This window comes from Girardinichthys multiradiatus, chromosome Y (assembly GCF_021462225.1).
Source record: "Girardinichthys multiradiatus isolate DD_20200921_A chromosome Y, DD_fGirMul_XY1, whole genome shotgun sequence".
NCBI classification, from domain to species: domain Eukaryota; kingdom Metazoa; phylum Chordata; class Actinopteri; order Cyprinodontiformes; family Goodeidae; genus Girardinichthys; species Girardinichthys multiradiatus.
Window position 1 is genome coordinate 31,119,210 of NC_061818.1, and position 22,525 is coordinate 31,141,734.

General features: G+C 38.5%; 2 protein-coding genes across 2 annotated transcripts in view; both read right to left on the reverse strand.

Moving 5' to 3' along the window:
- Positions 1–6,866: 6,866 nt before the first annotated feature.
- On the reverse strand, positions 6,867–11,506 carry LOC124864167. The gene is made up of 4 exons (XM_047358833.1): positions 11,403–11,506; positions 8,741–8,907; positions 7,866–8,010; positions 6,867–7,491 (listed from the first exon to the last, which is right to left on the reverse strand). Exons 1-4 carry the CDS (start codon positions 11,504–11,506, stop codon positions 7,035–7,037), a joined length of 873 nt encoding a protein of 290 aa, XP_047214789.1. The 3' UTR covers positions 6,867–7,034.
- Positions 11,507–13,103: 1,597 nt separating this feature from the next.
- LOC124864169 (bryoporin-like) overlaps positions 13,104–22,525 on the reverse strand; it is a 77,957-nt gene continuing 68,535 nt past the window's right edge. Inside the window, exons 2-3 of the mRNA XM_047358834.1 lie at positions 15,374–15,482; positions 13,104–13,792 (exon numbers count right to left, since the gene is read on the reverse strand). Coding sequence (XP_047214790.1) covers positions 13,363–13,792; positions 15,374–15,482 — 539 coding nt within the window. The 3' untranslated portion in view covers positions 13,104–13,362. The remainder of the gene's footprint in view (positions 13,793–15,373; positions 15,483–22,525) is intronic.

Sequence of the window (22,525 nt, forward strand, 5' to 3'; positions counted from 1 at the left end):
GAGCCAGGCAGCTGGCTCTGCTGTGCTGGAGCTGACCCTTCAGCTGACTGACATCACGCTGGCAGTTGATGATTGTACATTCAAGTCAGTTTGACATCAAAACTGCTGCCCAATCAGTCAGAATAAACTCAAAGAAATGCAAAGTTGGAGCAGCCTTCTTTGACCGCCAGCTGAAAATTTGAGTGAAGTGGCGCAAAAACATTCCCAAGTTGTCCAATGATGATGGAAAAGGAGAAGGCCAAACTGAAGGTCAGCTTCACTGTTTTGACAAAGAGATTGAGAAAAAAAGAAAACACCAAGACAGTCACAGACATTAAAAGAGGAAACCTTCATCCAAATTAGGATTTTTGAATAGGTCATAGGTCAACCAAACTAAGTAAATACCATGATTTAAAAGTGATTTTATCAGCAATAAAGGTAGAGATCTGTCACATTGTCATGGAGGAACTAAAATGTTTTAAACAACATGGATTCATTTTATTAGGGCTGGCAGGTATTTATTTCTGCACAGCTCTTTTAAGATCCCACTGGTGCATTTTAATTAAATTGAGGTCTGGACTTTAACTAGGCCATTTTAACACTTTCTTTTCTGCTGTCATTTCCGGGTAAGCATTGGAATAGACGTAAAGTGAGTGTGCTCCGGCTGTGTTCTTGCTCTTTACTTTCTTTAGCCCTCATACTTTCAAATCTATGCCGTCCTTCTCACAAACTGAATAGGTATAGTTACTCGGTCTGATAATGTGGACTTAAAATGCCGCCTAAAAAACAGAAAGCTGCCATCAAAGAGGACCCCAATGCTACTCCTACCCTAACACTAGGGTTAAAGGACTGTTTAAGGATCATCGCCAAAAGCTGTCCGCAGAGTTCAAGTTGTCCTCTGACGAGATTGATTCCAAACTGGAGCAATATAAGATCTCCTTAGACGATGATGGCCAACGCATTTCCTCACTTGAGCTTGCCTCCGAACACTTAAGCCAACGAGTATTAGATCTGGAGTATACCTGCTCCACTCTTCAGGATGAGAACGCCAGACTAAAGGCTAAAGTAATTGACCTGGATAACCGCAGTTGCCGTCAAAACACACATTCTCGGGTTGCCCGAAACTGCAGAAAGTGGCTGCCCTACTAAGTTTTTTTCACAGCAATTCCAGGAGATACACTCACCGGCCACTTTATTAGATACACCTTGCTAGTACCGGGTTGGACCCCCTTTTGCCTTCAGAACTGCCTTAATCCTTCGTGGCATAGATTCAACAAGGCACTGGAAACATTCCTCAGAGTTTTTTCCATATTGACATGATAGCATCAAACAGATGCTTCAGATTTGTCGGCTGCACATCCATGATGCGAATCTCCCGTTCCACCACATCCCAAAGGTGCTCTATTGGATTGAGAACTGGTGACTGTGGAGGCCATTTGAGTACATTGAACTCATTGTCATGTTCAAAAAACCAGTCTGAGATAATTCATGCTTTATGACATGGCGCGTTATCCTGCTGGAAGTAACCATCAGAAGATGGGTACACTGTGGTCATAAAGGGATGGACATGGTCAACAACAATACTCAGGTAGGCTGTGGCGTTGACACGATGCTCAGTTGGTACTAAGGGGCCCAAAGTGTGCCAAGAAAATATCCCCTACACTATTACGCCACCACCACCAGCCTGAACTGTTGATACAAGACAGGATGGATCCATGCTTTAATGTTGTTAATGCCACATTCTGACCCTACCATCCGAGTGTCGCAGCAGAAATCGAGACTCATCAGACCAGGCAACGTTTTTCCAATCTTCTATTGTCCAAGTTTAGTGAGCCTGTGCAACCTGTAGCCTCAATTTCCTTTTCTTAACTGTCAGGGGTGGCACCCGGTGTGGTCTTCTGCTGCTGTAGCCCATCTGCCTCAAGGGTTTGACGTGTTGTGCGTTCAGAGATGCTCTTCTGCATGCCTTGGTTGTAACAAGTGGGTATTTGAGTTACTGTTGCCTTTCTATCAGCTCGAACCAGTCTGGCCATTCTCCTCTGACCTCTAGCATCAACAAAGCATTTGCGGCCACAGAACTGCCCTCACTGGATATTTTCTCTTTTTCGGACCATTCTCTATTAACCCTAGACATGGTAGTGTGTGAAAATCACAGTAGATCAGCAGTTTCTGAAATACTCAGACCAGCCCGTCTGGCACCAACAACATTGCCACGTTCAAAGTCACTTAAATCACCTTTCTTCCCCGTTCTGATACTCGGTTTGAACTGCAGCTGATTGTCTTGACCATGTCTACATGCCTAAATGCATTGAGTTGCTGCCATGTGACTAGCTGATTAGAAATTTGTGTTAAAGAGCAGTTGGAAAGGTGTACCTAGTTAAGTGGCCAGTGAGTGTATATGGGAAGTGAACTCTGGCGTTGCCAGGGCTTAGGCTCTTTGCTAGGTTGACCACAGCCTTCTGGACAACCAACACCACTAAAGGTAATACCCTTCACTATAACTGTTTCAAATGAAGAAGTTAAATGAACAAAAACTAAGCTGACTTGTTTCCTGGCTTTGAGACTTTTGCATACAATCAATATGGGTATCCCAGTTTGGTTTACATATAGATCAAGATTGTTGTTTTTTTGTTTGTTGCTGTTGCAATTCAGTCTTGAGTTAAATCACTATTCGGTGTCCTTATTACAATGTGCAAAAATTAAGTGTTTTATGCTGGCTTTCGAGGTGCCGATATTGTTATTGGTATCACATTTTTGTTAAAAGCCGGAGCATTGCCTTTTTTTTTTTCTGTCTGCTCCATTATGACTTGGAAGATCAGTTCTTATGAGATGTTTGTTTTGCAGAGCTTGCTGCTGATTGGTTTAGCAGCTGTACTGAGTTGGAAAAGAGGGGAGAGGGAATTTGTTACTGCCACCATCACTCTAGTAACCTTTAAAAATCTGGAAAATAAAAGTGCTAGTCACTTAGCTCCATTGCTTCGTTCGCTGGGTTGTTGCTGGCTGTACTCACATATTTCTCTTAAAATAAAGTATGACTAATCATCTTAATTTAACAAGCTGGAATGTAAAGGGTTTAAACCAGGAGAAAGGTCTTTTCTCATCTTAAACTTCATAGGACCAAGATAGCTTTCTTACAAGAAACCCACATTGCAATTCTGGATCCAGTTGGTTGTTATTATACTGGTCAGGCCAACGTTTTCATTCATACTTTGAGGCCAAGGGGGGACTCGATTCTTATTAATCACGAAGTCCCTTTTCTTGCAATTTGAAAGACAACCCTGTAACATTTACTAGTGCGATTGTAAGCATGTCTGTGAAACCCAATAAATATATCTTGAGTAAAACCACTTTCTTTTCTTTTTTAGTGATGAGTTTATAGATTTGCTGCCCAGTTTTTTATCATTGTCTTGTTGTATGACCCAATTTGGGCCAAGATTCACGTGTTGGGCAGATAACTTTACATTTGAGCCTAGAATATTTTGGCGGGCAGAGGAGTCGACGGTCAACTCAATGAGTGCAATGTGCTCTGGTTCTGTAGCTGCAAAACAAGGGCAATCATCACCAGCTCCATGTTTGACAGTTGGTGCATTATTGAGAAACATGTCAACTTTAGTTTAAGTTGTCTGGCTTTATTCAGGTGAAACATTGCAAACCTAAGATGTGTTGCCAGAAGAGGCTTTTAAGCACTTTAAAACAAGCTCTACTTATTGAGTCTATTTTTTCAAGTATACTTTCATAAACTAACATTTACTGTGCTAGCTGAGGCCAGCAGAGTGTAAGATGCAGCTCTTTGGTTCTTTACAGTTACTCTGACAATTGCACTGTATGACTTTGAGCATGAATTTGCTGGGAAATCCACTCTTACTAAGATTGGCAGCTATCTCAAATGTTTTACACTTTTAAATAACCTTTTCTTCTGTAGAATGAGGAACTTTAACTTAGTTGGAAATAGCATTTTAACTGTTCTCAGATTGATGGACAGCAACAGCTGATTGCAGATCATTTCTGATGTCTTTCCTTCTTGGCATTGTGTTAACACTGGCCTGCATGCTCCAAACTACCATACAGTATTTCATGCTTTTGTAGAGGTAGTCACACTAATGATGATGTTGGTCAGATAGAACTCAGGGAAGCTCTGAATGTATTTGATGTATATATTGCCAAAGATTCCTTATGGTTAGTAAATTATTATTAAAATCATCAATTACAGAATTCAATTCTTGATCAAGATAAAAATAATGACTAAAAAGCACAGATACATTTCCGTAGGAGGTTGGACAGTTTAATTTCACAGCTGAATACTGTATGTGTTAGTGGATAGACAGCATTATGCCAAGCAACAGAGTGCAGGTCTTAAATGTGCAGAAAAATATTTCATAAACAACCAGGAACTAAGGAGAAAGTGTTAAAGTAATAAACAAAACATTGACATCTCCTCATAATAAGCTATGACTGCTAAGTTGTCAAGAAAAACATTGGCATCTAGATCATAGCCAAAAACATAATGTTAGATTGAAAAAAGACAGACAAGAACAAATAACAGAACAGATAAAATAAACGATCCCTCTGAAGTTTTTCCAATGATTACAGTCGTTTTGCCTGGTCTCTTTAAGTCTGGTCAAAATTAACAAAGCCAAAATATAACAAAATTTCAAACTTAAAAAATAACTGCACAAATTGTTCTGTCCAATAAACATTTTAAAGAAAAAGCACTGACTTTAGAGGTACAGAGGATCCAAATGAATTTTCTAAATGTAAAAGATATTGAGATCAGAAAACAGTGACAATGTTTTTTTCTCAAGTTATCTGTACTATTACATGATTCACATCTGTGTTTCTCTGCATGCCGATCGATTTCAAAATAACAAGCTAACCTGGTGAGTGGATTGATATATCCAGCCAGGAAAAGCATAACTTTTGGCCCTTGCCTTTTAGGTGAAGAAATCATGAAATAGATCCTGCATGTGTTCAGAAAAAAGTGTGCATATCACTGAAACCCCAGCTTGGCCTAAAACATTTGGATTCTTTAGAGATTAAACTAACAATGGAAACATGAAACTTATAGGAATGCGGCGGACTCTCTGTTCCAGGCTGTCACCCATCAGGTCACCAGACCCTGCTGGATGTCAGGACATGTTTGGAGCTGGTGGCAGCTGAAGAAGACAGAATGACACAGTACTTCCGGAAACAGAAAACAGACTTTCATCAGAAAAGTCACTGACTTCTTTTTGTAAGACTCTTTAAATATATATATATATATACACATATCTATATATATATCATTTTCATTACTTATTTTTTACCCAACATGTTTTACCTTTTTCTTTTCAAACATTACATTATGATTTTGAGATTTGAGATTTGAGAACTACATATCTTGTCAGACCAGGCCTCTAGATGGCACTGTTTGAGAGCATTTTGTGCAATGTAGAGCCAAACCTCAGTTGTAAAGGTTCTATTAATTTTAAGATGTAAAAAAACATTAAAAGACTGCTAAATGAATCTCTGCATGCATGATTTAAGCTCCAGAGTTTAACCTCAAACATCGTCATGGATACTTGTCACTTTTTGCCTCTGTGTACACACAGTCAAGATACATACAATACATACAATGTTTTACAGGTAATTGAGTAAACGATTTATAAGATTTTTCCTCACATTTTTCCTTTTCTGGTCAGTTCATCTTGTTTTTTAGCATTTTGTGTTAAGTTGCAGCAGCACTGAGATTTGTATCATTGTACACCTGCATTTCCTAATTCCTTTTCCCATTTAGAGGTAAACTGCACCTGTTTAATTCACAAACGCCATGCTTCGTTTGTTTTTCTAAAGAGGATAAAATACTTACTTAAATCTTTCTATTTCATACGTAGAATATCTAATGCTACTCTGTTTTACAGTGATCTTCATTCCAACATTGAAATTGCATAATGTACAATAGAATTTATTCGATATAATCATATCTGCATGTGCAGGTGTGGACAAGGTAAACTACAAAATAGAAAATATGAAAGCAGATGTAGGAGCAGTTGTCGGAGACACAAAGAAAATATTAAATTCTAAAATATGTGTCAACATCTTCAGTATGTCACTCAAAAAAAGCTTCGGGGATTGAGTCTAAACAGACCCAATTTCTGCCTCTATATTATGTTTGCTTTTTATGCAAATGAAACAGCAACAACCAAAACCTTTGATCTGCGTGTCTTTGTGCAGGCAACGGTTAATGCTGCAAAAACCTTGCAACAATAATGGGAAACCAGAAACAGAATGGCATGGAGACTTCAAACAGATTTGCAAAACAAAATAAAGACAAATATTGATTTTGCTTTAGACTTTAGAATAAAGATGCACTTTTTCTCCATTTTGATTATTAATAATTACACAATCACCACCTTAACAGTAGTCTTTCTACCCTATAACATATAAACAGAAAAAATACTTTAAATTCTTTATCTAAAGTTATGCTATAACTGTATTGTACTGTAAACCCATGCATTTACCAAAAACTCTATTTTTGTGCCAGTCCAAATCTGAGTCCCACCTTTAAGTATTCAAGACCTTGTAAACACACAAAGCACACCCTGGATGAAAGGCATGCTAAAAAAAAATTATATTTTTGCATTAAAACATTTCAATCTATTTTTTAAACACTCTATTAACCCCAATCAGCAGACAGAGAAACACAATTAGCTTCAGCAAAAAGGTTTATTTTGTTCCTGAAAGAATAATGTCAAGGTAAATCCAGACAGGGGCTCTGTGTATTTCATTAAGCTATGTGGTCTTATCCTTCAGTGAATCATCCTTTGATTTCCTTTTCTAAAGATGCCAGTTTAAAACTGAATGCTGTAGAAATACAGAGAGGCTTTTGCTATAAAGGATATTTCTGGCAGGATTTAAAAAACAAACAAACTCTGATCTTAAGCAGAAGGGTAATACCAAGGCATACAGACACATGTCAGCAACAACAGATCTGTTAAAAGCATTCAAGCTCACTGAACTGGAGCAAGTCTGCAGAAAAATACAAATTGTGAGGAAGTATTCTACAACTGAAATGGGTTCTAGTAAGCCTGCTGTCCCATGGATGTGAAAAGTTTGTCCCATATTTCCACCTTCATGATGGCGTTGCCCATGGGACACATTGTGGCTTTGATATCAAGGTAGTTACTCACATAATTGATCCGTGAGCCATTGGCCTCCCCTCTGGCAAAGCCATGCTCAAGCTCTTTCTTGTCATAGTACATTTCTTTGGACAAATCCTTTTTGCAGTTATGACCCTTTTTATAGATGCCCAACGCAAACCAGTTCTTATACAGGTTGTAGTCCCAGGGAACTGAAAACAGGATGGCCAGGGTCTCAATGTAGTCATTCTTAGACCTCTCGAAGAGATCGTAGGTCAGGACGCCAATGCTACCGATTGCTTTTCCACTAGACTTGGTGAAAGCACACACATCTGACTTTAGGGGGCGTACTGTCGGTTGAGGGGGATTGAATACCTCTCTATTGTCAAGGTAAGCTCTAAACAGGACAAAAATATAAATAGTTGAAACTGATATTTAAACTCAATCTATAAAAAAACCCTTTCTTTCTCACTGACTAACATTCAATAACAATAAACCTTTCCTTATTTAGATAAGTTAGAATTAAAAAATTTGTAACTTTAACTTCTGAAGTTAAAGTTACAAATGTGCTGGAGACAAAAGGTTTGACTTGACAGACATGAAATACAGGGTGGATGTGTAGACTGGAAGGCAGGCGTAGGCGAAGAGCCGATGGACCGATGACAAAGTCAATGGTGTAGGGTCCAATGAAACGAGGAGACAGTTTTTTTAGACATAGCCTTCAAGTGTATGTCTCAAGAGGACAACCAAATCTTTTGGCCAGGCTGGTACATAGGAGCTGGCCGCCGTTTGCGGTCAGCGTACTTCTTGTTCTGGTCAGCTGTTTGAAGGAGAGCTCTGGTAGCATTTGCCCAGATCCGTTTACAACGGCATATGTGGTGCCGCACGGATGCTATGCCTATGTCCTTCTCGTCAGCTGAAAACAAAGGAGGTTGAAAACCGAGGGAAATCTCAAATGGTGAGAGGCCAGTAGCAGATGAGGTTTGTGAATTGATAGCATACCCAACCCTGGGGAGATAAACACTCCAGTCGAGAGGTTCGGTTGCGGTCATGCATCTGAGGATGGACTCCATCTGTTGGTTCATACGTTCTGTTTGTCCAGTAGATTTGGGATGGTAGCCAGACGTCAAGGAGGCTTTGGCTCCAAGAGCCAAACAAAACTGTTTCCAAACACGAGAGATAAATTGGGGACCATGATCTGACAAGATGTCCTAGGGAATGCCATGAAGGCAAAACACGTGTTGAACCAACAGCTGGGCAGTCTGAAAAGCAGTAGGGAGTCTTTTTAGTGGCACAAGATGACAGGACTTAGAAAAACGGTCTACTATAGTGAGGATGACTGTATTCCCTTTGGATATAGGTAAACCTGTTACAAAGTCCAGAGCGATATGAGACCAAGGGCGTTTAGGCGCACTGAGTGGCTGTAGTAACCCATAGGGAGGCTGATTGCTCAACTTTTGTCCGGCACAAACCGAACAAGCCTGAACATACTCAGTGACATCCTTGTGGCCACCAAAATCTTCTAGAGATGAGTGAGATGGTCCTACTGACCCCTGGGTGACCTGAGAATTTAGCTGTGCGGAACCAGCGGATGAGCCTGAACCTCACGGAAATGGGAACATACTTCTTGTTGGGGGGACCTGTACCTGGGTCCGGTTCGTTTCTTAGGGCATTATTTACAAGGTTCTCCACCTCCCAAACTAGGGCCCCAAAAGCCCAACGGGACGGCACAATGGTGTCTGCCTCCTTCTCAGTGGAGTCCGACGAGTAAAGTCGGGAAAGAGCGTCCGGCTTGCCGTTCTTGGAGCCAGGCCTGTGAGAAATAGAATGATCAAAACGAGAGAAAAACATTGACCAACGTGATTGGCGTGGGTTCAGTCTCTTGGCTGATCGTAAGTAGGCCAGATTCCTATGATCGGTCCATACTAAAATAGGATGCTTAGCACCCTCCAGCCAATGTCTCCACTCTTCGAGAGCTAACTTTATAGCTAAGAGCTCTCTGTCCCCCACATTGTAGTTCTGTTCTGTGCTTGTGAGACAACAAGAGAAAAAAGCACATGGGTGGAGTTTTCCATCGGTGGTAAACTGCTGAGAAAGCACCGCTCCAACTCTTGTATCCGAGGCGTCGACCTCCAAAATGAACTGTCTGGAGGAATCAGGATGAACCAATATGGGTGTCTGAGAAAACTTCTCTTTTAATGTCTGGAAGGCTGTGTTGGCTTCAAGTGTCCAGGAAAACACAATGTTTGTGGAGGTCAGGGCTGTGAGTGGTGCGGCTATTAGGCTAAAGTTTTTGATGAATCGACGCCATTTGCAAATCCAAGGAACCATTGTAGCTGCTTGCGGGAATCTGGGACAGGCCACTCCAGAACCGCTTTAATCTTTTCCGGGTCCGAGCGAACCTGTCCACCCTCCAGGATGTATCCTAAGAATGTGACAGATTTCTTGTGAAATTCACATTTTTCAGCTTTAACAAACAGTCTGTTCTCCAAAAGTCTTTGTAGCACCAGGCGGACGTGACGGGTGTGTTCTTCAATGTCCTTTGAATAAATCAAGATGTCATCAAGGTTAACAAAAACATTCAAAAAGTCCCTTAGTACGTCATTGATGAGTGGCTGGAATACTGCAGGTGCGCTACTCAGTTCAAAAGGCATGACTAGGTACTCAAAGTTACCTAACGGGGTCTTGAAGGCAGTCTTCCACTCGTCTCCCTGGCGGATCCTAACTAAATGATTTGCATTACAGAGATCTAGCTTGGAGAATATAGTGGAACCGTGGACTGGTTCAAAGGCTGATGAAAGGAGAGGAAGAGGGTACTTGTTTTTAACAGTAATTTGGTTTAATCCCCTATAATCAATACAAGGGCAGAGTGAACCATCCTTCTTACCCACAAAGAAAAACCCTGCTCCGAGTGGAGATGAAGAGGGACGAATTAGCCCGACTACTAATGACTCATTTATGTAATCTTCCATAACCTTTCTTTCAGGTCCAGAAATGTTGTAGAGTCTACTGGTTGGCAGGGGGGCACCAGGAAGCAAATCTATGGCACAATCATAGGGCCTATGTGGGGGCAATGATAGGGCTTTAGATTTACCGAAAACCAAACTGAGATCATGGTATTCTGGAGGAACGTTAGTGAGGTCAGAAATCTCATCTCCAGTAGGAGCTAACTTGGAAGGTTGTGAAGCAATGGCTGACTGCAAACAGGAAGGAAGACAGTTGGTGGAACAAGATTCAACTCGGCTTTCAGTCCAGTTCACGTGGGGGTTGTGCTTCTTGAGCCAGGGAAAACCTAAAACAATTGAGTTTAAAGCGATAGGAAACACAAAAAATGAGATCTCCTCCCTATGATTACCTGACAGGGTTAAAGTCAAAGGTTTGGTTTTATGAGTGATTCAAGGTAATTTTTTGCCATCTAAAGAAGAAACAGCTTGAGGCGTGGGAAGTGGCTCAGTCTCAATCTGAGCTTCTTTAATTAACCTCGGATCAATGAGGTTCTGGTCGCTACCCGAGTCAATAAGAGCAGAGAGGTTTTGAAAAGGACGGTGTGAAATTAATGTGGCAGGTAAACTAAGTCTGGGAGTAAGGAAACGGTCCGTCAGTCTCCCCTCACTTACTGGCGGACCAGCCCTTTTGGCCCTGAAGGATGAACAGGGCAGTTAGCAAGATGGTGTTCCGGTGAGCCGCAGTAAAAACACTGATTAGCTTGGCGGCGTCTTAGTCTTTCCTCAAGGGAAAGCTGGGTACGCCCGATCTGCATGGGTTCAATACCTGAATTGTGTGAAGCAGGCATGGGGCGACCAGTTTCGGCAGTAGGGCTAGAGAGATGGGCCCTAACTGCACTCTGTTCTAATCTGGATCTCTTTCTCTCCCTCATTCGGTTATCTAGTCTATCGACTAACTTGATTAACCCATTCAAAGTCTTAGGCTCATCGACTAAAGCTAATTCATCCTTTAAAGTATCATTTAATGACTGGAAGAAAGAGGCTCAATGCAAGGCAAAATCAGGTTCAGGAAACCTGCAGGATACAAAGACAAAGTTACTTGGTGTACAAGGCTAGGTCAAAGGCAAAGGTAAAGTGGCTGAGTAGTACCGCTAAGGACAACACTCTGGCAGTGAGTTGCTGGCAGCTTCCTCCTTAAATAGTCCTCTGCAGAATAATCAGGGGAATAGCGAACACCTGTCACCTCTCCTACAGATTCCACGCCATCTAGGGGCTGAGCACAGTAAAAGCACCAACAGACACACAAAGCACAGATCCTAACAGATTTAAACTTGAATATACTAGAGATTAACACATTCCTTACCTGGGACTGATAAGACAGTAGGTATTGGTGAGGTTTGAGATTTCAAACAACACGCTTCTCTTGCAGGTTACATCAGCTGCCACAGCTTCAGCTGACTCCGCCATGCTGCAACAATTATGAGATCTCCCCGTAAAACAAAAATAATTCAGATGTCAGATACCTGAATCAGACAACATGAAAGGCATGGCTGTTGTTGTTTTTTGGTTAGTTTGAAAGCCTTTTCTATTTAGCAACATACAAAGTGAACCTCATTGTGGTTTATAAAATGAAAAGTCAAAGTGAAGTTTTGTTTTTTGGTGTTAACATGATTCACATGCGATTTCCAGGATCCTCACCTTTGTCAATTAAATCTAAATTATTTGGATTTTTCTGAGTTTACAAGATTTGCAGTTTCCAAATTTATTGCATTTTGGTTTTCTTTAAGGGAAATAAATCATTCATTAGCATAAAACTATTGTTTTCAATGTATCCAGAAGCTGTTTCGGATTTATGTTTGGTCTGAAATCTGTTTTCATTCTTTGATGAAATAGCCTTTTCTATGAAAAAGGTTGTCATCAACAAATTTAAACAGATTTTAGACTAAACATAAATCATGAGTACAACAGAAATAATAATGAACCAAGTATTTGACTCTGTGGCATTACACATGGCACATTTAGAAACTCAAAATCATGATTATTTACATGCCACCATCTGTCTTCTAAATAACTATGCAGCCAGTTGTGAGCAAGTCCTCTTAATCTAAAAAATGTGTGGAATCTTGTTAACTGCCCTTGTTACAATATAAAACATGCATGAGACCTTGCACTGCTGCCTTACTCTGTTTCAGCACAGACCACATTGTATTAATGTATTAAAGATACGGTTATGCAATAATGATATTTATCAAAACACTCAAAATACCTATCAAACAAACACTTTTCTTAAGAAGCTAAAAAATTTAACATATTTATCTCCAAAATCTAGTGATTTTTGTGACTTACCTACTGACAAAGTCCAAGTATTCCGAGAGTAAAGTAGGAGAAGTGGGAAAAGACACCTGACTGGGAGGTGCTGTTTTTTCCTCCTTTTTCTGGGATGCCCCCCTCCCTCTTGCAACATAACATAATACATGGAAAGAAGGTGTGTCTGTTCTAAATTTTTTAGAACAGACACACCTTCTTTCCACGTATATGTATTAGTAAGCTTGAGCACACAATAAATGAAAAAAAAAATGAATGAACATAAGTATGGTTTATCCCTGTTTGATCAAATAACCACACCCTTCCTTGGCTCCATCTCTAATATTTTACACTTGGATGTCTTTGTTATGAAATCTACACATTTATCTTGTCCTGGGTTTTTTATTTAATGAAATCTATGTGACAGAAGCAGTTTGAGAACCTTGTTTGTTTCTTTTACTGTGCGACACAAAAAAAAAGCAAATGATACAAGTCTAGGCACACATCTTTGGATCCTCTTTACTCTAAATCTGTTGTTTTCCAAATTTTGCACAATCGAGCAAGATGAACAGTCTTCTAGCCAGTGAAGAACAGTGTTGTGATTGCGGCGATTAAAAAAACATCTATGCTGCCTTTCCATCTGTTGCCGCTCATTAGAATTGGATAGATCCAGATAAGAGATTAAATAATAATTACTGTTCATCAGTAATAATGCAGGCATACAGAGTGAAAACATACTCCACACAAAGCAACACAAGCATTGGGTCTGAATGTTTTACTACCATAATCAAAGAGAAGAAAGAGTACAACATACATGAGTCCAAGACATTAGCTAATGGGAAATCAATGAGCTGGCTGTCAGGTATTGATATCTCTCAGCGAACGCAAAATACAAATGACAGCAAAATCACTCTTCCTCTCCTGAAAGCTTTTTTTTTATTTCAAGATGACAACAGTGGTCAAGTGGTCAAGTACATTCTTTTCTCTCTAGGGACACAAAAACTCAATACGCCTGCACACTAGCGGCCCATTTTATCATACAGCTCCACTTTAATAATGGCTTTGCCTGTTGTAGACATTGTGGCTATTAAATCAACATATGCTGCTTTATATTCAAGCCCACACCCGTTTGCCTCGGAGTGGGCAAAATTGCTGAGATAATTCCCGTCATACATCTGGTCGTACAGATGTTTGTCACAGGCCCGTGAATGCTCGACCACACCCACAGCCAGCCGGTTCTTGTAAATGTTGTGGTCAAAAGACACGGAGAACATGACGGCCATACGCTCGGAACAAACCCGGTTCTGCATGTGGAACAAATCGTAGGTTAGCTGGCCGACCGCACCGGTGGCGGTGTTGTCATCCTTTGTGAAGGAGCAAACTTCTGTCTTTTGGGTTCGAACTGTGAGCTGGGGTGGGTGGTAAGAAAAGCCTCTTGCCATATATACCCTATAAATAAGAACAAATAACAAATTAGTATATAGGACATTTCTCCAACGAAGCTTTAAAAAAAGAAAACACTTAGCAAAGTTTCCTAAAGCTTGGTGATGCTCTGTCAGAGAATTGGTGCTGTCCGAAGCAAAACAGCGTACACTGATGGATGGAATATGACTGGAAGTGTACTACTATGGACTTCTAAGCAAAAGTGACTCCACTTGCATGTAATGCGCAACAAGGGAGTATACATCAGTGCATGATAGATCGGTGGATGTTCTCAGCAATGTAATGTCACATGTGAAAATCACCCATCCAAACTATGGCCTGTCATGACAAACCTAGACAAATGTAGCAACATGACACACATGGCAAAAGACTTAATATGCATTCTGGTCCTGTTTTTTTAATTTATGTGATTCACTTGTTTTACATTAGCAGTGCTTTACAAAAGTATTGACAGCTTTTTATATTTCATGATTGCAAATTTAGACTAACACAAAGTAGCCCAAAATTACAAGGCAAAAGGAAAAGGATACATGGTATTTACAGTTTTTACAAATAAAAATCCAAAAGTGCTGTGTGCAGATTTATTATATGACAACAGGATGTCCCATTAACTGTTGGCCACTTGCCATGTATGGGACACAGTATTCTTATGCAGAATCTGGTCTAATGAGAGCAAAACTGAACTTTCTGGTCTGAATCTGCAAATCTTACCATGTTACATGGTAGTGGAAGCATCATGCTGTGGGGGTAGTTTTTTTTCCACAGGGACAGGGAATCTAATAAATGTTAATAAGTGTTTATATTGTAATAAGTGCAGTTAATAGGAGGATGGATGGAGCTAAAAATACTGTTAGAAGTTGCAAAACAATTGAGACTTGTAAGAATAATATGAATATATTCATAATACAAGCTGTGAATAAAGGAAAGATGATCCATCATTTATCTATAAACAAGATAGTATATAAACATTTAGAATCAAAGCATATTCATGCATTAGAAGGCTCCAATCAAATCCAGAATTAAATACTATTGAGATCTGTGGTGTTGTTCTATACGACCCAATATGACTGAGCTTGAGCAGCTTTGGAAAGAAGGTTTTGGATGTGCAAAGCTGGTAGAAACACACCCCTGAAGACCTGCAGTGATAAGTGCAATAAGTACAACAAAGTATTGACCCTTTACAGATATTTTGTTGAAAATATCTTTGCGAACCATGGGTTGTTTTTCTGCCACATTACAATTACGCACTACTTCGTGTTTGTCTGTGAAATAAATTGTCAATATAATACATTAAAGTTTGTGGTTGTAATATGACAAAATGTAAAAAAGTTTAAATAGTTTTTGCAAGGTTCTGTTTTTTTGTTTTATTTCTGTCTATCTGACAGCAAATGTAAACATGCATCTTGAAGCAAATGGGAAATTAAAATTAAAATTCAATTACATGGCGTTTTCAAATGCTCATCACATTGCCATAAATCCACCGTCAAACATCACTGTGCTACAAGGTAAATAGAAATGCTCTGTGTCTCACCCATTGGGATTTGATTTCAAATATATGTAAGCTTGCTGATGCAGCTGCATACTTACTTGGGATTAATGAGACAGTAGCTACCACTGACATTGGTTATCTCTATGGTGCAGTTTCTGTTGGTGCTAAGTGTGGCAGACACAGCCTCTGCGGTTTCCAGTATCTTGACTGCAAGAGAATTATAAGTGAAAGCTCAGGGAGGTATATCTTCCAACAGATGCAAGGATTGTCATTTACCAAACTCTGTGAAGCAAAACAAGTTTGTGCTTTCTCTTCATTTACACAAAGAACATAACCAGTATTCATGTCGATGGCCAGATGAGAAGAAACAAAGGTTTAAAAGTGAGCTACATCTTTGTTTTTATATTGGCAGCTATAGCAGCTCGCTGGAGAGAACTACTGTAAGGAAATGTAGGTGTGGTAACATCACAAAAACACTTGGAAGAGAAAACATGTCCACAGTACTGATGAATCCTTTTCAACGCAATAAATCTATCATAACAAAGTGATATTTTCTTGTTAGGGTGATTATTATATTTACCTTTTAGAGTTTCACACCAGTGTTGTGCCAGACAGCAGCGTCAAGTTCTTTTCCTCAGGTCCTGGAGAGAGTGTCTCTTGTGTGATTACACCTCCACAGAACATGTTCAAACACAGGTGTGTCCACACCATTAGTTACTGGAAAATTCTAAAATCTAATCTAAAATAGACGTTTTGGCACATGGTATTGGATAATTGCTGCGAAGAAATCATCAAGGATTTTAATTAGGTGCAGATAAAAACATATGAATTAATTAATTACACAACACTGCTTGATTATCATCAACTCATACATGAGAGAATTTGATAACAAGAAAAAGATTTTTCTCAGATTAAACATTAATTTTTTGTTCTTTAAACTTTTAATTATCTATATCTCATGGTCTAATTGATTACCTTGTACATTTGTTAAATGAACTCCACCACTGCATTACTAGCATGTGAAATACTTCAAGTTCTATCTTGCTTCGAAATAAATTACATTTTTAAAGGCCTTGCTCAACTGGTTATTTTGCTGCAGGTGTAGGCAAGCAACAGATTCTAGTGGGAGCCTCCTAAAATCACTCACACATTTCAACACACCGTCTACATCTAAGTCTTAAATGCTTACTCTGCTCCCACAGGATTAGGGAGTCGAGGAAGAGGCGCTCCCTTTTTCCCCATCGCTTACAAAAACAAGACTTTATGTAACAAGGAACCGTACAGTATCTACAGTATCTCTGAATGCTTCCCGATTAAGAATGTTTTGCATTATGAGCCTTTCACCAGCACAGGTAATATCATGCCAGCTGTTCGGTTATGTTTATGAACACTTAAACTCCAAAGCTTGAAGTCACCAGATGGAATCAAACATGCATCTGCAAGAATACATTTGCACTATGCTGAGTTTTTCAGGTAAAGTTTGTGGATAAAATCTCTAGCGATCCTCTTAGAGAAATGTCAAATGTTACAAATAGCATATCCCTGATATTCATTCATATCTAACATAGGTATTAACAGTAGTGCCACTATGTGTCAGAGTATAATATTTTTACCCATTTCCCTGGATTTTACCTTTTGTTGGAAGAGATTAATCCCAGTATAAAAAATGCAATCTCAGTGGTATTAGCTTAAATTGGAATCTGCCTCATTGAATCTCAAATGTGCAAAAGGACCTTTATACAGAGCAATGACTTCCTTAGTTTAACCTATCTTCTGCTGCCACCCTCAGGCCAAATCTTAAGTATTTCAGATAAATCATTTGCCAAATCCCTCTACTAATGGTCAGAATGATTCTATAAGCACATAATCACATGTGATGAGTATTATGTCCCTTCATCTGCACTTACAGGGGTTAACAGTGATCATCCTGTTTTGTGCAGATTACATCCTTATTGAGCAGGTGTGCTAAAATTAATCACACTCAGGTTATCTTTTTGAGAATAGTTAGTAAGAGGTAATTAAGAGGGTGACACTCGCAATCAGCGTGATGCAGAGAGTTTCACAGTGTTATGACAAAGATAAATGTATGCTGATAACCATATTAAATCACAGTGGCTGCAGCACAAGTAAATCAACCTCGTGCCACTCATGGCACAGCTTTTAGTCCATTAGACACCTTTTCTGACAGCATTAGGTTTTATGTGCGTCCATTGTTTTTAATTTCACTGAAACTGTTAATAATTAGATAGAATATTTTCAAAGAATGCAGCTAAATCCCTTTTTTATTTATCTCTAACCTGAAGTAAATGCATTAACTTTAAATCCATTACATCCATCAGTGTTTAATTACCCCTTTGTCTTTTCAGTCTTGGTTGAATTGTAATGTTGTGTGCTGCCATTGCTGATGGCCTGGGTGTTCTGAAAATAGCTGACCCATTAAATAAAACCTTACAAAATAGATAAAATAAAACAGCACTTTAATTTACATAGTTTTGTTTGCTTTGTGTGATGTTTATGCAGAAAAGTTATAATGATGAAATCAGGACAACACATTTCCTGGAGGGATTTAACTTTTAATTGTTCCATTCCAATTGTATGAGGTTGGAAGAACAGGATTCTGGAAGTCCACAGTCAACACAGCCAACTACCAGGACATTTTCGAGCACTTAATGCTTCCTTCTGCTGATGCTGATTTATTTATTTTTTTCCAGCAAGACTTGGCACTTGCCAAAGGTACCAAATGTTGGTTCAGTGACCTTGGCATTACTACGTTTGATTAGCTACCAAACTATGGAGTATTGTTAAGAGGAAGATGAGAGACACCAGATGCAGACAACCTAAAGGTTGTTATCAAAGCTCAACACTTCCACAGGCTGATCACCTCCATGCTATGATGCATTGATGCAGTAAATCATTCAAAAGGAGGCCAAGCCAAGTATTAGGTGCACAGAAATTAATGTACTTTTCAGAAGCCTAACATTTCTGTTCAAAATATCATTTGTACTGATCTTATGTAATATAAAAATTTTCAAGGAGTCTGGTGTTTTCATTATCTGTATGTAAGACACAATCACCAAAATGACAAGAAATAAAGGCTTGCAATATTTCACTATGTTTAATGAATCTATAATATGAATCAATAATAAGAGTTTCACTTTCTGAAATCAGTGACAAAATATATAGAACACAATATTCTACTTTTTTAGATGTACCTGTAGATGCCTCATTTTCTAAAAATGAAATTACTGAAGAAAGATCAGATGTAAGTAATTGTAAAACATTGCAGGGATGTGCTAACTAGTCGCCTGAAGGTCAAGTGTGGAACAACGAGTCTGAAGAACATGAGAACTTCTGAACACCAAAATAAAGCTGAAGATCTGTTGTTTTGGCCATGATCTTTAAACTAAACCATCCATCCATCCATCCATCCATCCATCCATCCATCCATCCATCCATCCATCCATCCATCCATCCATCCATCCAGGGGAGAGGCGGGGGAACACATTGGACAGATCGCCAGTCCATCGCAGGGCAACACAGAGACACACAGGACAAACAACCATGCACACACCTATTCACATCTAAGGACAATTGAGAAAGACCTATTAACCTAATAATCATGCTTTTTGACTGTGAGAAAAAGCTGGAGCACCCGGAGAGAACCCACACATGCACAGGGAGAACATGCAAACTCCATGCAGAAAGACCCAGGCTAGGGAGTCAAAACCAGGACCTTCTTGCTGCAAGGCAAGAGTGCTATCAACTAAAGTAATTAATGAAAAATGTTAACACAAATAATTTTGGTAGCATTTAATGTTGTGTTTGGATATATGAAACTGGCTATCTAACCTGGTTTGAGTTGTTAATATTCAAATCAAATGAAATAGACAGAAGTTTGATAGACAAATTTTCTCAGAAATAGAAAATAATCTTCCTCTGCTAATATTAGTGATAAATATACTTTTTTATACATTTTTTGTTAAAAGACGTAAAACATGTTGATTTGAAAATACGTATCTTCTATTCCTGCCCTTTTTGCACAAATCTATAAAAAATCATTTGTAACATATATCAAAAAAGGATTTTCAATTAACTGAAAATATGAAAATTATTTTTAGTTCTCAATAAATTTGACTCTCAAAGGTAAATGTAATCAAGTGTTTTATTTTTACATGCCATACTGTGAAAGTAGCCTTGAGAGAATTTCCATTGTCAGACATACAGATTGGCTTGGCATCTATTGCTTAATGTCTGGTTCCTTTATGACCTCTTCCCAGAATCACTCTTTCATTTCCAACTGTGATGTCAACCCTGTGGAACTCTGGGATTGAGAACTGGCCACTTAGAGGTGTGAGAACAAAAATCATTGTAAATTGCTCTTCTGTTGTTGGCTTTTGACAGATGTGTCAGACTGGTTTTAAGTTGATATGAAATCATTGCCATAAACCGCATCATGTAGCCTAATGGCACTCGCTATTTTTTAAATCCTGGAGGTGCTGCTGATTTACCACATATTTGTTAACACAAATAATCTTGTCCTCATGTCGAAATAAAAAGAAAAACACCAAACACAACACAGTTTTGCTTCAGTTAAACACTAATCTCATTCATATCCCCCCCTTTTCTGCTCAACAATGAAGCCACCTCTTTGCAGCACTAATGATGCATAACATCAGTGACATTTCTGTCTCCAGAGAGAGCAATTTGGTTCTGTCTTAATCTCTTTATCTCTGCAGATAAACCTGATGATAACTGGGAGTTTAATGCAGACCTTATTGCTGCATTTAAGAGCAATTATATCAAACAGTGTTCACCCAAACCTTCAATTTTACATAGTTCACTTATGAAATATTAAAACAAATGTTTCCTGACTCCTCTCATCTAACCAGATGTCTTTTCTTTATTTCAATTGTGACCCATGTTTCTTTCAAGGAAAGGATGTCATAATGCTCTGTTTCTAATATAACACAGATACAAAAGTCCAGTTCCTATTCATCAATTTAAACAGCAAACCGGTCCAGATGAAAAGGTCAAATGATAATAATACTCATAGTACTCAGGGATAAGAATTTGTAATGCTGTGTGATGCAGTTGATAGTAATAGTCTTGCCAAGATAACGAGCTCATAATTGAAAAATTGTTTTTCCAATAAGTATTTTTGAAGATAAATGCATGGATGATAACATATTGGTACTTTGTTTCAAGGCTCTCTTTGCAGCACAAGTAGAACAGAGTATAGCACAATAATTTGACTTAAATATAACAACAATATAATGACACTGCACAAAGCTTGAAGGATTTTGTCCTTAAACCAGTTTGTAGTATGTTTAGGATCATCTGTCTATTTGGAAGACACATTTACACTCAAGCTTTAATGTCCTGGCTGATGTCCTAAGATGTTGCTTCTATATGACCACACAATGTTCTTTCTCGTGGGGCCGTTTAACTCGTGAAATGCACCAGTTTCTTTTGCAGGAAAGCACTCCCACAACATGATTCTGCCACCACTGCAGTACACTGTTAGGCGGGTGTGTGCAAGCCTCCCCCGTTATTCTCTGATCTTAATATTTATCTTGATTCATTATGGGCAAACACTTCAATTTTAGTTTTATCAGACCACAGGACATGTCTCCAAAATTCAGTTCTTTGTCTCTGTGTGGATGTCCTAACCGTAACTTTTTTTCCATTGCGTTTAGATCAATTCTTCCTCTCTGAGTGGCCTTTCAATTCATGTTAATACAGGACTTATTTTGTTTATGCTCACTTACCAGCTTCAGCCAATATCTTCACAAGCTTAGCTTTTGTTCTGGGATTGGTAAGCATTAATCTCTGGGACAGAGAACCTGTCTCCTTACCAGAAGCAGTGGTGGTTATGGCATTGATGGAAAAGAAAAAGGATACAAATTGTAGATTAGATTCAAGAATAATACAGGAATATATAAACAATTACTATCATTATGTCCAGATTTACACAGACGCATCAAAAACAGATGAAAAAATAGGAGTAGCATTTGTAATACCAGAATTTAAAATAAAAGGAGGAAAAAGAATTACAGATGGATTATCGATATATTCAGGAGAATTATTAGCCATATTGTTAGCAGTGCAGTGGGTGGAGGATATAAAACCATTAAAAACAATAATTTGTTCAGACTCAAGTTCAGCATTATTAAGTTTAAAACATAATCATTCAGAGGGTAGACCAGACATTTTTTTGGAAATAAAACATACTTTATTTAGAATACAAAGGATGGGATTAATATTAGTGTTTTTATGGGTACCAGCACATGTAGGAGTGGGAGGAAATGAGATGGCGGACAGGATAGCAAAGAAGGAAACACAAAATAACATTAGCTTTATAATTAATATTAGTAGGTCAGAGGCAAGAAATATAATTAAACAGAGAATCAGGAAAGAGTGGCAAAAAAGGTGGGATGAAGAGAGGAAAGGAAGATGGTTTTACAGAACCAACAAGGTAGTAGGAGAAGTAAGAACTGGAAGAAGGAGCAGAAAAGAGGAAAGATTAATTACAAGATTAAGAATAGGACATACAGGACTTAATTCTACATTGTTCAAGATAAAGAAACATAATACAGGAAAATGTGATCATTGTGGAGAGGAGGAAACAATAGAACATGTAATATTGAAGTGTCAGAAATATGAACAAGAAAGTACAATTTTAAGGAAAGAATTTGTAGGTATTAAAGAAACTTTTATTTTGATAGATACTTTGCAAAGAAGTTTAAGTAGCAAACATATTCAAATTATAATTAGATTTTTCAAGAAATCTAAATTAATAAATATAATTTGATTGTTGTAATAGTAAATAAGATTTAAAACCATGAAGAACAACACTCCATACCAGTCGGTGGCGGTAATGCACATCATAACGTTATTTGCCAACTGCCAAAAATAATACAAGAAGAAGAAGAAGAAGAAGAACCTGTCTCCTTCCTGAATACTATGAAGATTTCTGTTGTTTTTTATTCCCAAAAGATCTTTTGATATGGGACATTTCAAACAGACCTCTCATAAGTTCCTACAAGCATAGTGGGCATTTTGTACCTGCACCGACAGACACTGTTAATAGACATGGACCTGTACATTTTGTCTCTGTCTGCCTGTGTTTGTATGGCTATATGTTAAAACTTTACATTCTACAATTAACAACAAAAACACAGTTATTTTAGCAGCACCTTAATGTATGATTTTACAGGTTTTTTAGTTTTTTTAGTTTGCAAGCTGAGTGG